This window comes from Ctenopharyngodon idella, chromosome 5 (assembly GCF_019924925.1).
Source record: "Ctenopharyngodon idella isolate HZGC_01 chromosome 5, HZGC01, whole genome shotgun sequence".
NCBI classification, from domain to species: Eukaryota; Metazoa; Chordata; class Actinopteri; order Cypriniformes; family Xenocyprididae; genus Ctenopharyngodon; species Ctenopharyngodon idella.
In genome coordinates, this window is record NC_067224.1 from 22,571,926 (window position 1) to 22,594,689 (window position 22,764).

The following is a 22,764-nucleotide window of genomic DNA, read 5'->3' on the forward strand; positions in this document are numbered from 1 at the left end:
ATGAGCTCCTTGGTGCAGAGTTTTCTCTTAAAATAAATTTCACCAGTTTGCCAATTAATATAATGCATATATGAGGAGAATAAGAATAGAGGAAATGAATGAGGTTCGTAGTCCGCAAGGGACTAAAGTAGAACCTAGAAACAAAAGTAGAATTCACATCACAGATATAAGATATTTGTTTTGTTTTTTGCTTTTTGTTTCGTTTCGTTCATATCACATACCTCGAACATCACCACAGCCAATAGAGTTTGGCATTATTTTATGCATATTTTAATGTATCAAACAGATGTGTGATAATTAAATATGTTACTTTCCATTATGGGAAAACGTATTGACGGTGGTTGTTTTGGCAGAGTTACCAACAAATTCAATTTCATATATCATCATTACTTGTGCATATTCTTGGCAGATGCTTTCTAGACAAAACAACATCAAGAATTTCATCAGCCAGTAGGAACAGATGAAAATGGAAATACTAAACCATGATGTGCTGATGAAAACCAATATGATTATTGTGCTGCATGTGCATTAAGTGTCTGTTTTTTTTTCTTTTTGTCAATTCTTTGAATAGTTTGTTGTGGATAAAATCCCTCAACCAAGAAAGGTAGTGTTTTCCATCCCTCAGTGACATTCAGATATGTGCCTTTGTTATTTGTCGAGTTCAACAATGAAGAAATGACATACTTAACTGTATAAGTCTTGTTGTATATATCAAGTAAATAGTCAAAATTTGTTAGTTTGGCTGATGAGTTGTGTTTTGCCATCAGTTTGTTGTTTTCGCTTTCCTTTGATCTTTTGATGGGTGCGTGGAAAGAGAGAAAACGAGAGTTTGTTTTAGTCAGAGCAGATCCGTGTGACAGTCTTAAGCTCTTCCAGGAAAACAAGAAATGCGATCATCTCGTACACAAACACACAGAAATCAGGCAATGGCAAGCAATGCATATTTTAAGAATATAATATCAGGTTTTTATAAACAAGATCAGCCATTGTCCAAATGAAATCTGCTGAAACGGTGATTTCACTCTGCTGGGTTCACTTTGACACGCCTAGCTTGGCAGTCTGACTGTATCCACAGAGATCTGTGAGTGTGTGTGTGTGTGTGACACATTGACATAATGGCGAGCTGGTTTATACAGTCATATAAATAATCTTATCTAACTTCATACACACACCTCATCAAAACTCTAAACACTCATGGTCTCCCAAGATGATACCACGATGAGCTTATAAGTCTGGCTGTCAGCAGTGCCGCCTGGGTCTCGTATACAGCGAATAACAGCATTAACATAAATGGACTGATGATTGGTGAATTTCAGGGTGTTCTGCTGAGAATTCGGTCCTTTGGTGCAAATTTGTCAAAAGGTTTCCACAGAAAACAGGATGCAGTGGCGGTTCATGAACTCATCTGTTTAAGGGCACTATTTCAAAAATGAAATCTAAATGACTGCAGTTCATCGGCCTTTGTCCACTTCACAACATGACAATCACAATAAAAGGCCTGACCCGTAGAGCACCTCTCTCTGTGTGTGAGAGAGAGTAGAATGATTCATATGGGTCAAGATTCATATGGAACAGGGTTTGGTCGTGTTTCACATCCTGAATAAATCTTTGGTTTTTCCCAATAAGTTGCACAAATCTTGTTGATTTATAAGAACCGTTTTTTTCTTGCATGTTTTTAGGCCTCTCAGAATTTTTCCATTTGCCTAAAAAAATAAACAACTGAATCTTTAGTCCACAAAAAAACCTTCATTTATATATTCTTAATGTTTTGTAAAATCCTGCTGCAGTGCATTTGGAAAGTTTGTTCACCACCATTATGAAATGCAGTGAGCAGAACGTCAAGTCCGGCCAAGACTTTAGCCAGCAAGACTCCGAGAAAATTATAAGTCATTCTGTTTCAGTCTTTTATTTTTGGATTATAAATGATAATATTTATGTATATTTAAGCAGTTGTGCTTTTTAATTCCGCAACAAGTATAAATGCTTTAATTATCAGGCACACCTTATTTTAACCTCAACAAATCCTTTCTGGAATCCACTCAAAATATGAAAGCAGTGCAATCAGTTGCTGTTTGAATAAACAAACATAAACTCTCTCATTAGAGAGATGCTCTGGACTGTTCATGACCTCTCATCTGTTTTATATGCTGTTGGATAAGTTGAATGTGCCGACTGAGGGGCGAGCAGGCAATATGTGCTGTGGACGTGTGTGTGTGTGTGTGTGTGTGTGTGTGAGAGAGAGAGAGAGAGAGACTCAGTGAGCATGTGGTGTGGTATTTAGGTCACATTTCCAGCAGGCTGGTTTTCCAGTGTCAGACAGAATTTAAGAGCGAGGTTCTGCGAGTTCTGGACGAGTGTTTCAGCCTCAGAGTGAGGAAGTAAAGCAGGTTCCTCATCTTTGCTATCATGTCCGTGCGGCTTCATCATAAATACATTAAGATTTAATAGACAGTGGAGCAAGCTGCTCCCAGATGAACGTCTGTGACTACGGCCTCACTGTTCATAAAGTCGCCCTCTTTTAAAACTCAAAAAAGATGTTTCACACAGACACACACAAATATACAACTGCCTTTTTTTCTCTCTCTCTCTCACTGTTGTGCATAAGTGCATTTCAGTTTCTCAGAAACACACCCTTTAGACAATTAAAATGATTTACAGTTTAGGCATTAATGTTGGCGTGATACCAATAACATTTCAGAGACATGTTTATGCACTAGAAAGAAAGAGAAACATTTCGTTTTGTCTGCGTTTATAGGGGCTTTTATGCAGTCTTAAGCCACTTTTAATAAATTAGTTTTTTTATATTTTTCAACTTTGGTCTGTTTATTTATTTATTTATTTATTTTTATATATCCAAGGTACTAAAGGTGGAAAAATATCTTAAACTATAAGATAAAATAATTTAAACTTTTCACACACAAAATAAACCAGTCGAAAGAAAATTGCACTTGGGCCTTTTCTGCTTATACTTCTATAATCTTGGTACAAGTATTTTCACACATAAGTACTGACTTAATTAAAATTACATATACATGAAATATATATGTTAACATTTTTGTGCACTGGATTATATGCGCAGTCCGCAAAAATGACAGGCAAAACCAGGTATTTTGTAAAAAAAGAGAGAGAGATGAAAGAGAGAGAGAGAGCGGCTACTCTACTGACATAGACAAATGAGAGGACATGAATGAAACCACCCTGAAACTTCCCCCCTACAGATCACTGGGAATTAGAGTGAGTTAGGGGGCAGAAAGAGCAGTGAGACAGTGAGAGAAAGAGAATTCTCCTGCTGCTCCTGCTGAGATCCCTGTTAAAAGTGTCCTACACACAGAAGGGAGAAAGGAAGAGTGGAGGAAACAGTGATTTAGAGAAGGAAATTCTTGTTTCTACAGAGCTCGTTAAAAAATAATTAACAATTAAACCAAGTAAAATAGAGGAAGAGAATGAAATAACTGTATAATCCCTCGACCTCCATCTCTGTCTGTCTCTCACTCTCCAGGCATCAATCTCTCCTGCTCTGCTTTGCAAGGTAGCCGACATTATAGTTCAATATTTATGTTATTCCTTGACTGCGGCTCTCAGACACATATGAACCTTTCTCCCGAGTCCTGAGTGTATACAAGTCAACCTAGAGAGACCAACGGCAGATGAAAAACAACTCTGTATGTATGAGTCTGTTTACTTATGAGGGTTTAAGCCATAGATATTGGATATATTTGATAAAACCTCACTTTAGGGAGAGTAGAATTATATTCTCACTAATATATAATATATATACACTATATACACTAATACACACACACACACACACACACACACACACATATGTATTTGTGTGTGTGTGTGTTTCTATTTTAATATGTATTCTTGTGATGGCAAAGCTGCATTTTCAGTAGTATTACTCCAGTCTTTAGTGTCACATGATCCTTCAGAAATCACTCTAATACGCTGATTTGGTGCTCAAGGAACATTTCTTATTGTCATCAATGCTGAAAAAGTTGCACTGCTTCATATTTTTTAAGAAACCGTGATACTTTTTTTTTTTTTTGACGAATAGAAAGTACAACAGAACATGTATTTGAAATAGAAATCATAATAAATGTTTGTCTCAGTTTAATGCATCCTTTCTGAATAAAATTGTTGGTAACACTTCAGTATAGGTAACACATATATAATCTATTAACTACGACTTTTCCCTCAATAAACTCCTAGTTTACTGCTTATTAATAGTTAGTAAGGTAGTTGTTAAGTTTAGGTATTGGGTAGAATTAAGAATGTAGAATAAGGTCAAGCAAAATAAGGCATTAATATGTGCTTAATAAGTACTAATAAATAGCCAGTATTCTAGTAATATGCATGCTAATAAGCAACTAGTTAAAAGACCCTAAAATAAAGTGTTACCAAACTGTTGTACATTAAATAAGAGTTTATATAATACCTAATATAATATAAATATATAATGGGTGTGTGTGGAAAAAAATTGAGGCCTTATTATCCATTCACATTTGGCTAAAAATATTTTGAACATTTCAAATGGTCAACCAACCGAAGTAACCTCTCTTTTTTTAAAAGCCACTGAGCATCTTGAAATGCGAAATTATGATGATGCGGGAACTTGTCTGGAAACAGGAAGACACCATTTCTCAGGATAATAATCAAGTGTGATCTGATGGCAGCTGCAGGGAGCAGTTCAGTGTTCAAGTCTGATTGGATTACTGTCGAGACGAGAGATCTCAGCCTTGATTGTTCTCTTCCATCTAAGGCTGCATCATCCAACAGATGATAAAATAAAATCAATCTTTCACAGATTTACGTATATCTTCCCTTTTCTTTCTTCACTGTTTTCAAATCTTTCCACTGATGTCTAACTTCACCCATTGAACTCCCTCCTCCGGTTCTCTCTGTAGATTCTCTCTCTCCCTCCCTCTGGGGGCTGTAATAGTAGCAGATAGAAGCTTGCAGAGCCCACGGCATTTACCCAGAATGCACTTGGGGTGAGTGGGCAGTAAATCTAATATCAGTCTTGTGCAGATTGATCACCTGTCACATGACTAGTCTAATACTCTCTAAGTCTCTCCTTGTGTCTCTGTCTTACGCGCAAAACTTTAGTGATATATTAGTGAATAAAGTAAATTGTTTGTCATTCCTAAATACAATTATACAGTATCTCTGCTGACTGTTGCTGACCTAGTTTGTCATGTTTATCATTACAGCTGTAATGAACTACTTCACCCCAATAGTCAAAATAGCTGTATGGTGTAGTCTGTAGTTCTCAACCTAGGCTTATTGGAAATAAAGTGCTGCAGGGATGATGTATTTTTGTAGACCAAAACCCAGAAATGAGTTAGCATTTTAGCACTTCCAGTTCCATTGTCCCGAAGTCAAAGGGTTTTGGTTAAAAGCCTGAAATAAAGTCTGTGGTGAACACAATCTCGAGATATTTTCACATTTTATTCTATGACATAAAACACCAGTAATACCCAACTTGTGATTTTTTTTTGAAGCTTTTACATGTTTTGAAAAAGGCAGCTGCTAAATGGGACTACAGACGTTGTTGGAGACATTAAACATCATCACACCAAACAGGTAAACTCATCTACACATTAGTCCGCTTTCACAGCCTTGTTTTGTTTATAATCGCGTTCTTGCAAACTATTCCAACTCACACTTTCAGGGAATTATTTTTTTTTTAACAAAGGCTGAAAGAGTTTGCTGACTGCCGTGATACGTACAACAACCAGCATAATAAAACATGTCCAGATTCATGTTCATCTGTTCCTGAAACTGAATGTGCTTTTAGCGTGGCTAATTGGACATTTCACTTGAAACATGCAAGAAGCAATGTAATCTCAGCATGTCATCACAAGCACGTATTTCCAATGAGCCTAGGTTGGTATTTCTGCTCTTTGAATAAAGTTCACCATTGGCAAAAGTCTTCTGACAATCTCATAACCTTAAAATCCCTTTAAAAAGTCACAATTGTTTTGGTCAAACAAAACTAAATTTGCCTGATAAATCAGAAATATGGTTCAAAAGTTTTTATATAGCATAATGCTAACCTGGATCAAGATGGCAGACAACAGAAGAATCTTCCACAAATACCATTAAACATGAGACAGAATGCTTTCGCACTCCAGCCACTGACTGACTATAGACTCACTGAAACTTTAATGCGCTGAAGTCAAACAAGAGTGTTTGTGTGCGAGTCTTGAGTGGCCGGGGACAGATACCCAGAGGCATTATGAAATATTTGTGACACAGAGAACGTCACTCGCTGAGACAGCTTGTTATGTTTGAAAAAGCAGCACAGTTTGTGTTTGTGTGTATTCAAGATAGAAAAACTGACATATAGCATGAGTACATCGGACAGAAAGTGACTGCTGCAAACACTCATGCAAACACTTGAAATTCATTCATTCTCTCTCATTGTGTCTCTCACACAGACAAGCAGTCAGAAACACAAGAGACAAGCAGCTTCCATAGGAAAAAACTTTATTTATCCTTTTAAAACGCTTTCTGAGGGCTGAGACTTGGCTTTAGTGTCATATATCGGGGAACTCTGAGGACACTGTGTGAATTCTACCCAAAAAAAAAACAAAACAAAAAAACGCTGTTGCCACAGGGGCGTCAGCACTGCCAACACATACATCAAAACTTAAATCAATAATACTGAAATCTGCAACAAAATCTTAGTAAAAGAAAATTATAACAATAATAATGTAGTTCACTGAATAATAATAATAAAAAAATCAGCAACAGCAGGAGGAAACATTGTGCAGCACAAGCTTTTTTGTGAACATTTTTTGTGGGAGTCGCGGTTGGCCTAAGGCCTCAGCACTGCATTGACCCGCTCTATGAACAAGTAAATTTTGTGAAAGAGTGGATGAACTGTGTGTAATGGGGATGGATCTAGGCCAGAGAAAAGGTTTTCTCATTAGATTTGTCTCTCTCATAATATTGTGATAATCCTTACAGGGTTAAAAGTCACCACCAATCTGTCTCTTTGCCGCAGAGGATAGGGGGTTGGGTGTGTATGAGAGTGTGTGCGTATGTTTGCGTGAGTACTTGAGTTTTGAATAAGTTCACCTCAAATAAGTCAACTTCACTGGGAGAAATGTTATTAGCAGATGTCTGAAAGATCCACACAACATCACAGGGGTCTGACTGCAGCATTAGAGAGGAATCAAAGCCTCAAGTCTATTCTGATAAACAAGATGGCTGACTTTTCTTCACTCTATTGTTGTGGTACAGACAAACGTCAAAGGAAGTGTATGCCTTACAGCTGTTAAGAGTGCCGCGAACCAAATGTGTAAGCTAAGCTGCAAAAAGCCTGCAGCTAAAGACAGTCAGTCACTAAATAAGATCCCACTACAGCAGCACTGATCTGTAAAACTACACAAACTATTCACAGCTTTTGCTGTTAAATAATGTACAGAGATGCCAAAATTGGGATAACCTTTTAATTCACTGAAAGAAAAAAAAAAAATCCTTACTGTCTTTTTTTCCAGTAAAAATATTTAAATATTGACGACTGAATTCTTTTTTTTTTTTCTTCTTCTTTTAAGAATGAACCTCACTCAAATCTGTTATATTTCTCTGAAACAAAGAAAATCCATCTCTCTTTTTTTTTTTTAGAGATATTTAGGTATTTGTACTGGGATTTTTTTTTTTTTTTTGCAGTGTGATACTTCGACTAGTACTTTCACAAGCTGACTGGTGCGGTCAGTGCACCCCTGCATTTCAATTGTAAAAATAAAGCCATGAATTTCAAAAAGTGCTCTTCTAATGTCAATTGTATAGAACTGATCTGCCATAAACCACAGACAAACATACATAAATATTCAGTTTAGTTGCACAAGCTGTTGCTGGTTTAGTTTTGTTAATGTAGTTTGCTGGTGCTTGCCCTGTATCTAATGGTGTTTATATATACTGTATGTATATTGTGTGCTATAAGAATGACTGGTTGGTGGGTCAGTCAGTAAGTGTGTGTGTTTAAGCATTTCTTGAGTAATAACTCTCTCTCCTCTTTTCCTCCTCCTTGAACCATGTCATGGAATATTTGACCTGATTCCATCACAACATTTGTAAAATTGAAACAAAATAAAACAAAAATACCATCATTCCCTTGTGTAAAAGGGAGGATAAAGTGTGTGTGTGTGTGTATGTGAAGGGACTTACATGTCTTTTTGCTGCTTTAGGCTGACCTTTAAAAACCCGTTCTACAGGGACCTCTAAGTCTCCTTAATCAAAACCAACCGAAACGAAAAAACAATTTAAAATAAAAGAGAAAACCATGAGACAGGAAACATTTTACTTACAAAATGTCTTTTTTCCAAAAAAGAACTATTTACAAAAGCTTTTGCATTTTCAAAAATCCTAATTATATTTTAATTAACAGGGTCTATAATAAAATGGAACTTTATATTCAACATTTTTTCCCAACATACATTATTTACATAATCTCGGGCCTTAGAAACTAAATTAAGAGGAAACGACAACAAAAAACAACAGCAATAAATCTTAAACGAAATATAATTTCAAAAATCTATTTTACGAGAAAGCTACAGAGAAATATTGGGCTTCCTCTGATTGGCTGCGCTGGAGGCCAGATGCAAATGCTGCTAATTTTAAATTAGCATAGGCGTAAACACACCTGCCGCCACTGTTTACCGTTTATCATTTCACGTGCAGTCCATATAAAAATAGATCTAGCACTAGATTTTCCAGGATTCGTAGATGATTATGTTTTTTTTTTTTTTTCTGTACGTGTTTGTATGCAAACAGGGATAATTTATGTGCATATCTGAGAGGAAGGAGAGGTGAAGGCATAATTTCACATGTTCTGTATGTCGATGGATTTTTGGCTTCTGCATGGGACTCTACATACACACGGTCATACTGGTTAGAGTCCATGTCTACATCCAAACAGCGAGACATGAATTATACACACAAAAAAAGACATGTTAGTGAACTAAATTATGCAAAGATACGCATTAGCATGTTTTGTGACTGAAAGAGGTCATAGGCTCATGGTGTAGAGGCAAATCCCTAAAGATTATTTTTTTTTGACCTACTAACCTTTGGGAAACAGAATAAGAAAAAAAATAATAATGGCAAAATACAAATATTAGCACTTCACGCATCACTGACAACAGATAGCAAATATCTACTTGTGTTCGGCTGAGAGGAGAGAGGATTTCAACTGAAATGTTTCTTAACTGAACAAAGAGCAGACTGGGAGTTCTGGAAGGTCTGACACTGGTGTTTACATATTAAATTCCCTATTTCACTCACTCACTTTTCCACCAAGAGGCTGTTTGTTACTGACCGGTGAACACCAAAGTGTGTGTATGAGTGTGAGTGTGTGTTTTTGTTCAATTGCCTCTACAGCATGTAAAATGAATGAATGTCTGGAGAGACGCTAGGAAATGAGATGAGAGGACATACAGAGTGTGTGAAAAAGAGATCGGCATTCGTAACAGTGCTTAAGACATTTCTTTGAGCGAGACACTGTGAAAGCTGCAAGAATCGGGTTGATACTGATAAAAACAAAACACTGTCATGGAGTGTGAGAGGAAAAAGAGACAAAAACTAAGCGAAGAGATGTAAAGGTACAAAAAACACACACGAATGAGAGCTTCCTGCTTTGTGATGTCACTCTAGTGTCCCTCTGTGATTGGTTGTCGGCTGTTCTTCAGCAGTGAAGTCTGTGCCTGAGTGCCACGCAACTTGGGGTGGTTTTCTACCATTTCACGCACATCGAGAGCGGCCGGCACACACACATACACACAGTGTAGTGTTCGGAAAAGGGACGGAGGGAAGGAAATCTGAGAGGAATATCATCCATGTAGTCTTTTTCATTCCTCCTTTCCACTTCTCCCTCTCCATCCTCTCACACACGGAGCAGACGGGGTTAGGTAATGAAAAAAAGAGTCAGAATACCTTACAAAAACAAGTTCTTATTGCGGTTGCTTCGCTCTCGTTCTCTCAGACTTTGTAGTAGATATTGGCGGGGCTCTGGGGTGGCATTTCCTGCACTATGTAGACGGGGTGCCCATAGTCTCCACTCACTTTTTCATAGTGTGGACAGTAGTTATTCTCTGTTGTCCGCAGGGGGATGATGATGTCACTCGGTTCTGAGCCAGCCTGGGCCGCTCCTTTGGGCGTGGCTAGAGTGCTGAGTGACAGGGCAGTCCCGCCCCTGGGCTGCGAGTGCTTGCGGGTTCTCTTGCGAAGCTTGAGGAGCAAGACGATGAGGATGATGATGATGAGGAGGAAGATGACACAGCCGGCTCCGATTGCAGCAAAAAGAGCCGGTTTAGAGCCAAAAATCCCTTCTACTGAACCGGGACCGTTATCCTGGTTTCTCGTGCCTGAGAGGAAAAAAGAAAGACATTATGAATGGTGCACAGTCGTTTTTATTTTTCATTGTTGAGGATGATGTTAGCAACGCAAGCTCTGATTATCAGTGTTTAGAGTCGCTCTCTGTTGTCTGAGGTAAAGATAACCAACAATGGCTGTAGAAACAAACCTTTGTGTTTGTTAGCATTGGCAAAGAGCTCCTATTAAAGTAAATAAAACTGTTGCTGCGTTTATTGTTGCCCCGGTAGCTGTTCCGATGACTCCTGCAGCTAAATAGGCAGTACGAATACAAATTTTTGCTCGACAATAAAATCCATGTTGTCAAGTATATTTAACAGCAGTATGAAGCTAAACAACACACACCCAGACTGGAATAATCCTTCCAAATGGTAGTCCAGCATGTACAAAATTGTTAGCACTGCAAACTAGCCATAAAGAGTTTTAGCTGTGTATTTCAGTGGCTTACAAACAAAATTTAAGCAGAATACATAGTTTAATAGTAGGGATGGTTCACAATCTAGTCATCCTTATGCTGGGTAAACACCACAAGATAATTGGGCTGATTTTGGGCCGATTTCTTCCCTTCCGACAATCCTAGGTAATGTCCCGATTATCTTGATGGTTCTACAGATTATCTTATCAGATTTTCCTGTGGTGCAGGGAATTATCATGTAAAACGAAACAATATCCAATCAAAAAGCAAGCTGACAGAAGACGGAAGCATAACAAACACAGTCATGGCGCAGCACAAAGTAAAGACCATGTTCCCGCCATCTCCACAACTTTTTTTTTTTCCCGTGAATTCTCTGTCAAAATCATTTCAAACACTATCTCCGCAATTTCTTCCTGCCTATCGTCCGCCATGTTTATTCTGAAGTCTCTAGAGACATCACGGCACACCACACACTATAGGAGCAAAACGGTTAAATCTAAGATATTTTTTTTTTTGTCCTCATGTTTGTGGTCTCTTATAAGATTTTAAAAATCTTTTAGTGTGTACCCAGCATTAGCAAGGTTAAATATCTATACAACCATTCAAAAGTTTGGGGTCAGTATGATTTTTGTTTGTTTTTGAAAGAAGTCCTTTAATGCTTACCAAGGCTGCATTTATTTGTATTAATATACTGCCATGAAACCCTCTGGTTTATTTTGTTTGTCTAGCTGTTTTTGAAAATCTTATGTAAGCATGTCCGAATGGAATCAGGGGATCCTGAACCTAACTTAATTATACCAATTAGTCGACTAGTTGTTCAGATAACCCACAGACTATCCGATTTTGAGAAGATGTAATAGCAGTTAATGTCTGAGTGTCCTCTCAGAGCAGAAGAATCTGACCTCAAGAATCTGTGTGGTGTGTTCACTGCAGAGATGCAGCATGGGTCCCTCTGTTATTTCTTAATGATTCTGTCTCTCTGTTTCTCTCTTTCTTTCTCTCCTAATGAAGTTTAGACCTCCCGTAGGTTAATGGCTGCTAGGACGTGATAAAGACATGCTACATTAACTCCTGTCTCTCTCTCTTGCACACACACAGCTGCCTGAGGGAGGCAGTAGCTCTGCATTGCTGTATTTCATCTGCTGGTTTTCTTGGTAAAATTTACTGTGGTAGATCTTCACTGCTGAACTTAGATCAGTTTGTCTCTGAATATCCAATGTCATTTGTAGGAAAACACCATCATGTTCCCAAACCAGCTGGCGTAAACACAGATGATTTGTGTTTCCTCACCTCTGCCGGGCATTCTGGATCCGTTGCCATCTCCGTCTTGGCCTTGGTCTATCTTGCGGGAAGGGCTGGTTGTGGGGTCATTGATCTCATTGTCCTGGTCCCTGTCTGGGAGGTCTGTTAAATCTGGATCTGGTGCATTTGGATCTGAAACATACAATCACATACAGAACAAATTAAGAACAAAAAAAACATTCAAGGAAATCAATTTCAGTACAACATATGTTTGAATGTATTCCTTTAGATTTTGAAATTTCTGCTGATGAGACGGGTGCCTTAGAGTACAAATCCTAAAGACAGAAACTAACTTGCTTGGATCATGTTCAACTGCAACCTAATTGGCAGTTAATGAGTCAGCTGACTTAATCATTCACCAAATGGGGCTTAAATTACTTTACCTTTGGACATGCTGAAGATAAAGAAGGTGTGTGTGTGACTGTGTGAGTGTCTGTGTAAGTTGACTCACCTTGGCCCACTTTCATGATGATCTTCATGGATCTCGTGCTACAAACCCCACCTTCTCTGTTTTCCAACCCTTCCTGCGTTCCATTAGAAGTTGCTGGAGAGAAAGAGAGACAGAGAGGGGTTTTGTGATTGTTGGGGCGAATTAGGTTTAGATTTATAGGACTTTTGATTGGAGTTCTTGCTGCAAACCAAAGCAGGAAAAGGAAACCCTAATTTACCTCTATAAATCACACGCAAAACACAAGCACATGCAAACACACATATACACACAGTCTTTGGCTAAGGAAATGCTCATTCTGCCCTTAAATCAGACGTTGCAACCTAATATTACCTTAGAAACATCCAAAAACAAACTAACGTTTGTGTGTGTGTCTCAGAATATGGACAAGATGAAAAAAGCTCCAGTGTATTCTCCTGTTACTAGTCCCTATGATAGTAATCTGATCCCATGGGAATGCACAAACACACACACACACACACACACACACACACACACACACACAGCTATGCAGTAAGAAAAGCCATGTGTATGAATTTTCTCTTTTTCTTGCGTAGGCCCAGAAGCCTCAACGATTCCTTGTGAGTTCGAATGATCGAAGCCTAAAATATGCCACAGTGTACTTAAGGGCCCTTTTGCGTCTCTGCTCTGTGTCTGAGAAAGAGATAAGTTTGAGAAAGTGAGTTCGCTTTAAAACGGAGACACACGCATTTATACAAAATGCACAAACACACACTCCCATTATGTAGTTAAATAAACCGATATTGTCACAGCAGGTGATCCACCATCATTCAATTTAACCCCCAATTACACTCACACACAAGTTCACGTGCACACACATACACATTATTAGCTTCCATTAGTTTGTGCTCATTAAGAGGTGTGAGTGAGAAGTGCTGAGAGTGCATGTGTGTATGTGTTAGCACTAATGAGGAACTACAAACCAGGTAAGATAAGAAAATATTCACTAAAATGCACAGCCATCACACAGACTATGATGAGTCCTCACTGGTTTTGTCACTTTCAAATTAGGAATGTTTTTTCCTGAACTGTCAAAAATGTTTTTACAGTTCAAACAAACAAGACAATCATTTTAATTTGGAAGCATTTCCTGTTTTATTGCTAAACTTAATCAAAGAATAATATAAAAAGAAAAGGTTCGTCCCATTTCACACATTCATGCATTTTGTAGTAATAGTGTACTGTATATTCGCACCGAATAACAGAGTAAGGCGTAGTGCACTACGAGTATTTTATGTACTTGTTCAGCTAAACATTCTAAAGCTAACAGCAATATATCATGTGCGTTTAAGTTTTAATTTCCTTTAAATGGAACAGCAAATCAGGTCGAAAATGCAAAAAAGAAAAGAAAGTTGAGATAATTTAAAATATAGTTGCCACTTACGACAGTCAAAAATGACAAAATACATCTGAGCAAACCGTAATATCCGTTTTAAAAAACAAATAACTCTTATGAACCAGTTCGCTTTAATAAGTCTGTCATAAAAGATCTTGCTTGAGTCAGCAGAATGAATCAGAATCACTAGCTCTGAGTGAATCTTTGAGAGTCATTACGGATATTGCAGTGGACTCCCTCACTGAACTGTAAATCATTTTTTCAGTTATGTCTGATTTGAAATGAACCATGAACCATTACTTGTAATTAAAGATACATATTGACAAAAGAGTTTTGTAGATGACATGTTTTTCCAAACAGACATAAATATTCTAACAAAACAGAATGGAACACATACAATCGGGTGACTGCATTACTGACAGATTCTGTGATTTGTCGCTTAAAAAACCCAAAAAACATCAGTCAGTTGGCTCTTTTAATTATGTAATTCCCTAAAAATGTTTGACTCCCTTGTAATTTATTTGTTTTGTTTTTTTAGTCTGGAACCCAAGAATACTGACTTTCTAAAATCCTTTCCATTTCAACACTACCATCACTTTTTTTTTTTCTTCTTAGTAGTATTGGCTTTATGAAAGTTTAGAGCAGCAGTATGGATCCTTGTTAGGAAAGATCTGCGAGAGTCTCCAGTGAGGGAGAAAGGCCAGGGCACCGTGATTGTGAATGGTCCTTTGTGGGCGTGTATGGGGGAGGGGTGATGTGTGTGGTTGCTAGGAGCTGCTATGATGTCATGCAGATTGAGATGTATGGCAGTAGGCAGAGTGCCAGTCTCCTTACGGTAGCGCCATGCCAACCTGTCACCGTGCCAACCACGGAATAGCATCACACGGTGCTGCTCTACACACAAACACACACACCATCCTGACTCCAGCACACTCTCACTCCAGGCTAAAACATAACAGACATTCCAGACAGGCAGGGTAATCCCACCCTGTGTACTGTTAGCAATGGGATGGATTGGCTATGAAGCATTTTTGCGGCCACATTCTGTTGTCACTACATCACTGCTGGATTTTAACTGGTCAGAACATTTTGGTCTTAATAGTTTCCTGCCTCTGTGCACTAAAAAAACGAAATGTCTGCATGGATGGAGTTAGACTCTTCATTTCTAGTCAGACTCATGTCGAACTGAATTCCAAGAAGTGCAAAATTATTACTGAGAACACAGCAGGTAATTCTAAAAAGAATATACCGTAAACACAACACACAAATACACAAATCCCCAATGACCATGCTGGGAGATTAACGTGATTTAGATTTAAAACAAGGTGTAAACACACATTAAAAAAATGTGAAGGGGCTGGGGATTTACCATCTGCCTCTGTGTTTGTGTATATGTGTGTGTGTGTGTGTGTGTGAGAGAGAGAGAGAATGAAATATTCAGTCTTGTCACAATAAATATAGTGTTGGCCCAGTTAGCATCTCTTATTGACTGACATATAGCGTGGGTGTGCTTTCTGTGTGTGTATCAGTGTTTGTTTGTAGCTGTATGCTCATTCTTCTGCCACCATGGAGCCATCTCATGCCTGCCTCATCTTTTCTCAAACACACACACACAATCCCTGAAGTAGAAAAACAGTATTATTAAAGCATTTTCATCTCATAGTTTTGCAGTGAGTTATTAAAAATAGTGATAGACCAATATATCCGCATCCGCCACGCTGTTTAAATGGCTGATATATGGGCCATTTTGAGTGAAATTTTGTGTACATAGTGCAACTGAATGACAGGAAATAATATATATATATATGGGTCAATGATGTGACGCCTACATTTTCTGTCCGGTTGCATTTGTTTCAGTTAAAATTAGGTTTAAATGCATAAAAAGATACCATATATATGTAGTACCTCTCCTGTGCATGTACTTACTTTAACTTTTCAAAAAAACATTAGTTATTTGCAAATTTCTGTTATTTAAAGTGTCGAAATATCATGTGGTGCGAACGTCCGACCATAACTTCTGTTTTGGAAATGTCTTTGAAATTACTCTAAATTTATTCAAATTCATTTTCTGCACTATTTGGCATGATGTCCAACGTGTTTTGTAATACTGTACAAAATTGCAAAGCATTCGTATTTCTATTTCTATCATAATATACAAACAAACTGTCCGATGATGTCCATTTTACGAAATATCATGTGGTGCGACCATAAAAAAACACCACTTTGGGATTTTCATGTTGAAATCCATTCAAAGACAGGAAGTTGCATCATATGCCAATTTGCGAAGGACCCATGGAAGCAGCGAACAGGTGTGTAACTCTGTCTTAAATTTGGAAAAAAATAACCTTTTTAACGGCTGGTATGTAGTTCCCACATTTGGATATCATATGGTATGACCTCAAAAAAACTATTAATATTAAGTTATTTCTGCAAATATATACTTTTATTACAAAGTTCATAGTGACCTTTTGTGGGAAGCTAGCTTGTCTTGTTTAAATTCTGTGCCTGTAAATTTTGACTGAATTTGAAAATATCATGTGGTGCGACCACTGCAGAGTGTTTTCCATGATAGGTATATGTCCTAGATTGCCAGTTTCTCTGCTTTTATATTCAATTGATAATTTATTTACATAAAGTACTTTATTTTAGTATCATTTTGGAATAGATTTTTATGCAATTTGGGTCATTTTTCATTTTATAAAAATATTTCAGACAGTTTATGTTTGTATTGTACAATATGAGAAAAATGTAAAACAAAATTGTTTAGAGCATGTAATTTGGTTTGTAGTTTAGTTTGGTAATAATTATGCATTTATTAGTCATTTATTGTTTATTTATTTATAACTATTTCAATCTATTTTACCAGATGCCACTGCCAAGCGTGTTAATTCTGACACTGCAGCAAGAATGGAGTTACACCTTGCTAGGAGCAGAGTGAAATGTTAGTAATATCTGTTTTCTATGTGAATAAATAGTAAACTGAAATTTACTCCTGTGATCAAAGCTGAATTTTCAGCATCATTACTTCAGTCTTCAGTGTCACATGATTCTTCAGAAATCATTCTAATATGCTGATATGCTGCTCAAGAAACATTTCTGATTATTATCAATGTTCATATTTTTGTGGAAACTGTGATATATTTTATTTGCTAGGATTCTTTGATGAATAGAAAGTTCAAAACAACAGCATTTATTTGAAATAGAATCTTGTGTAAAATTATAAATGTCTTTACTGTCACTTTTGATCAATTTAAGCCTATTGTGTCCTTGATGAATTAAAGAATTAATTAATTTCAACTTAAATGAAAGTCAACTTAAATGAAATGGTGCACCTATGTTTGCGATGTGATTTTTTTTTAATATAAAAAATGTTTATAAAATTTGTGTTCATGAAAATTCTGTGAAATTTTAATAAAATCTGGTTTAAATCAATTTTTTTTTTTATAAAACTGACTGTTTATTGATCTCTTTAAATAGATTTTTAAAGAAATTTAAGGTCTTCATGTCATGTGGTGTGACCAATAATAACAATAACTATTAAATTAAAAATAAAATATCTAATTTCTGTGGCTGTAATATGAATCACTGATACAGTATGCTTAAGTGAATGGTATTTTTAAAACATTTTTATTGGTTTTACGTGATTTACAGGAAAAATAAGTCTGTTAACTACATTAAGAAGGCAACTCTGAAGTTATAGAACAAAAATATAAGGTCATTCTTTACAGAATCTCAAACGAACTGCAAATACTTTGTTTCTAAAGACTTTAATTACTAAGAACTTGTAAAAAAAAATGTTAAGCATGTTAAGGAAATGAATTAATTTTAAGATAAATCACAGTCGCACCATATGACATTTAAGGCTATGGCCAATTCATCTAGATAAAAAAAAAACTAAAATCACTTAATTTAAAATTTTAATATGAATTTATGTGTACACTACATTCTTAATGTTTGAACAATTGCAATAGATATTATTATTTTTTGTATTTTAAAATTGGCTTGTCGAAAATCCTTATACGTCACTGACTCATATATTAAAAATAATGGACAGAACATATATATATAACTATAAATAAAATAGAATAAGATAGATAGCATCAGTAACAAGCAACTAGAGCAAAAATTCAAATGGTAAGAGGAAACGAGAAGGAAGAAATAATAATAATAATAGTTGTTGTTGTAATAATGTTATTATTATTATTATTATTATTATTATTATTATTATTTATTTTTTTATTATCATTAAGACTTTTAAATCATAGTATGGAATTTCATCATTATGATGATTATCATTACTCATAATATTAATAATAAAAAATAATTCCAAACAGTGGCTTACGATATTTGGAAAATCATAGTCAATCTCCCTATTTTCCAAAATATTGAAGTTTCTAAAGAGAGGTCTGAAGAATAGTTCAGTTTCAAAGAAAGCGTTGAATATTCAGCTGCATGTCTCGGGTTTTTGTAGCATATTTTCGAATATGATCATCCAGCTGTTAAATCAACACAACAGCCCCTGATTGAGCTGAACTTCTCCCATCATGTCTCACAGAACGAGAGAGTCCAAACCTCAATGAGCACACTTAAAATGTTCATAACCACTGCTGAGTCAGGCTTTCAAAACGAATATTTTTAAGCTGTAACATTTTACGTTTCAGTCGGCAGAGCCCAGTGCTGTTTCCCTCGAGTCTCTGATTGATGAGTAACTGAAACAAAGAGCAGAAGGAAAAGACGCCTCGCTGAGTGAGTTAGCCGCAGTAGCCAACAGCTCCGGGCTGAACCTTCGGGGAAAAGACCACTGCGCTCAACAGAAAGATCTGAAAAACAGCTTTGTGCGAGGCAGACAGTATATAATGTAGCTGCTAAAGGTTTTCAATCTTTTGGTGGGTGAGCATGTGTGTTTGTCTGTGAGATTTGGGTCAGTGTTCATTCTAATGCAGTCGACATAACACAGAGAGCCAGTGACAGGTCACTCCAACACACACTCACACACACAAACACACACATGTACACAACTCATCAGATCAGACACAGCTAGATTAGATCTTCTTTTGCTTCCAAAAGCTCATCCAATCAGATCGCTGCACTGCTCCAGCAGTCGCATAACGGCCGACCTTTAAATCCGCAGGACGAGCAGCTCATTGGGAGCGTGTGTGTGTGTGTGTGTGTGTTGTGGAAGAAAATTAAAATGCAATAACCATCCAACCTCACCGACTTCCCTGTGCTTCTATATCCACGTACAGACAGAAGTGCTCAATGTGAATACAAAAAAACCCCCCATAAATTTCTCATCTCTGCCAACAGGTTCAGGGAGAGTGTGTTTGTTTGAGTGGGCACATCATAATGGTGTGTGTGTGTGTGTTTTAGGGGTCACTGTTTGTTATCTTCAACAAAGCCTATATTGTTCCAGTAGAAAATCCTTCAAAATGAACCAACACACTCATGAGGTTTGAGGAAGGGAGGAATGAAACAAGAGGAGGCTCGGCCTGCTGTTCCCCCTCTCTCTCTCTCTCTCTCTGCATGGATCACTGGACTGATGGAATTCAACACTTCTATCATGTAACCACTCCTTTCTTTCAGTTTGTTTCTTTTTTCTTTCTTTCTTCCTGCTTGTTTTTTTTTTTTTTGTTTATTTGATCCCTTCTTTCTGTTTATTTCTTTCTTTCTTCACATTTCTGTTTCCTCGTCCTCTTTCTTCATTTTTCCCCTTCCAGTTCTTTATTTCTTTATTTATTCTTTATTCTTCTTTATTTCCTCCCTCTTTGTTTGTTTGTTTCTTTCTGTTAATATATTCCTTTCTTCCTTCATGTTTCTTTCTGTTTCCTTCCTTCTTTCCTGTTTCTTTCCATTTCCTTTCTTCCTGTTTCTTTCTTTGTTTCCTTCCTTCTTTCTTCCTTCATTCCTGCTTCTTTCTTTCTTTGTTTCCTTCCTTTCTTTCCTTCCTTCTTCCTTTCTGTTTCCTTCCATCCTGTTACTTTCTTTGTTTTCTTTCTGTTTCCTTCTTTGTTTCCTTCCTTCCTGTTTCCTTCTTTGTTTCCTTCCTTCTTTCTTTCCTTCCTTCCTTCTTTCCGTTTCCTTTCTTCCTGTTTTCGTCTTTATTTCTTTCCTTCATGTTTCTTTCTTTGTTTCCTTCCTGCTTCTTTCTTTCTTTCTTTCTTTCCTTCTTTCCTTTCTTCCTCATGTTTCTTTGTTTCTTTCCTTCCTGCTCGTTTCTTTCTTTCTGTCCATGACTTCCTCCCTTACTTCCTGTTTCTTTCTTTACATTTCTTTGTTAGTAACTTGCCTCTTTCTTTCTCTTTCTTTCTTTTTCTTTCTTTCTTTCTTTCTTTCTTACGTAAACACTGCCACCCATTCACTCAAATTACCTGTAAGTGAAGAAAATGACCAGCACATTCTGTTACTGATCGAAGATGGCTATCTGTGTTCTTGCAAATTAGACCATTTCAAAACACCAGCACAAACCATTATGCCTATTAAATTCAGACTATATTAAAAGCATTTCTGGGTAAAGCATTTTGTGATTAATGAAGCATAGGGGAAAGCAAGATTGTATGTGTGTGTTCTCAACAGCAGTAATCCAGATCTCCCAGAATTCAACAAGTACAGGAGCACGTTTCATTCAGATCCTGACCTTGAAGACCTGCTTGCCCTTGTCATATTTTAACCTGAGTGTGTTAGAGAGAGAACAGAGGCTGTGCACAATGGGAATGTAATTAAACGTCAATTAGTCTCTGTTCTGATTTGGCTCACACACTCGATCTGTGTCTAACACACACCCAGACAAACACTCATTATGTGCATTAACTCCATGGGTAGTGTGACCCATCATGCATCACTGACCTTCATCGCCCACTGGGACATCCGCATGGGCATCACTACAGCAACAGTGACCATTACTACAGCAACCACATCTATACACGCACTGATCATAAGACAGAGTGATATCACACACACACAGCAGAAATCTTGCTCGGTTTGGTGCACCTGGTGCTCGATGTCCCATAAGACAAAGAAAGATGAACTCCCTGTCTTGTATTGCTTTCTTTCTCAGTATCTTTCCTTTTCGCTCTCATTCGCTTCTGCCTCAAAGGGGAGAAAAAGTTGTTTAGCTGACTATGTCTTTTTGTACTAGTACTTGCCAAAGAGGTCAGATATACCACAAGCACAGAACTGAATATTCAGCCACTGTTTGTCTGCAAGGCACCACAGATTCAGACAGTGTGTTTGTGTGTTACTCTTGTTTATGAAGTATTCAGAATAAATGTTTACAATAAGTGCTCACTGTAATTTAAAAAGCAGTTTATTATTTAGTTGACCTCACATTTGCACATCAACAATGCCTATTTAGAGTTTTGAAACTTGGCCCTCTCAGTCATGGTGAGGTAACACAGAGGAAGCAGGATAGATACTATTATTCCAAACACCAGAATACCTAATGATAAGAGTAAAATGTGGGAAAGTCTGCCAAACCTTGTGCTGTTCCTGGTGGTGTATAGCACCCGCCACTCTGCAGAATAGAAGATCTTTCCTACAGAAGATCCCAACATTAGAAACAGGCACCTGAGGTTAAAGGGTTAGTTCACCCAAAAATGAAAATTCTGTCATTTATTACTCACGCTCATGCCATTCCAGACCCGTAAGACATTCGTTAATCTTCGCATATTGAGATATTTTTGTTTAAATCCGATGGCTCCGTGAGGCCTACATAGGGAGCAATGACATTTCCTCTCTTAAGATCCATTAATGTACTAAAAACATATTTAAATCAGTTCATGTGAGTACAGTGGTTCAATATTAATATTATAAGCGATGAGAATATTTTTGGTGCACCAAAAAAAACAAAATAACAAATTATTTAGTGATGGCCGATTTCAAAACACTGCTTCAGGAAGCTTCGGAGCATAATGAATCAGCGTGTCGAATCCACAGTTCGGAGCGCCAAAGTCACGTGATTTCAGCAGTTTGGCGGTTTGACACGCGATCCGAATCATGATTCGACACACTGATTCATAACGCTCCGAATCTTCCTGAAGCAGTGTTTTGAAATCGGCCATCACTAAATAAGTCGTTATTTTGTTTTTTTTGGCGCACCAAAATATTCTCGTCGCTTTATAATATTAATATTGAACCACTGTACTCACATGAACTGATTTAAATATGTTTTTAGTACCTTTATGGATCTTGAGAGAGGAAATGTCATTGCTCCCTATGTAGGCCTCACGGAGCCATCGGATTTAAACAAAAATATCTTAATTTGCGTTCCGAAGATCAGCGAAGGTCTTATGGGTGTAAAACGGCACGAGGGTGAGTAATTAATGACAGAATTTTCATTTTTGGGTGAACTAACCCTTTAAGTTTGTCAAGATGCCTTTAAAAAATTTAAAGTTATAAATATATATATATATATATATATATATATATATATATATATATATATGCTTTGCAACCCACTCGAGTCTTAATGACACAGCAACAAAAAAAAGACTCCATTTTAAATATTAATACAAATTAAATTTTATTATATTAAAACTTTAAAAACATACAAAAAAAATGTAAGTGGACCTCAGGAGAATAAGTAATAAACACATAAATGTATGATGTGGCCCCAACCATCCAAGGTGTTACTAAAATAAAAATAAAAAAATTGCTTTAAGGCAACACTGCAACAATTGAAGCAAATGAACTAAAGATGTCTTTTTTAATATTTAATATATTTGTTAAATGATATTTGTTAGTATTTTTTGTGAAATTGAGTGAATATCCAATTTGTGCCTGTCAGAATACTAAAAATACACAGCAAAGATCAATCCTTTTAAACTATTTTACTATGGTAAAGTGTAACAATCTAGCATAACTTTA

General features: G+C 36.9%; 1 protein-coding gene across 1 annotated transcript in view; it reads right to left on the reverse strand.

Moving 5' to 3' along the window:
- Positions 1–6,475: 6,475 nt before the first annotated feature.
- efnb1 (ephrin-B1) overlaps positions 6,476–22,764 on the reverse strand; it is a 38,743-nt gene continuing 22,454 nt past the window's right edge. The window contains exons 3-5 of the mRNA XM_051893958.1: positions 12,549–12,641; positions 12,086–12,229; positions 6,476–10,373 (exon numbers count right to left, since the gene is read on the reverse strand). Coding sequence (XP_051749918.1) covers positions 9,988–10,373; positions 12,086–12,229; positions 12,549–12,641 — 623 coding nt within the window. The 3' untranslated portion in view covers positions 6,476–9,987. The remainder of the gene's footprint in view (positions 10,374–12,085; positions 12,230–12,548; positions 12,642–22,764) is intronic.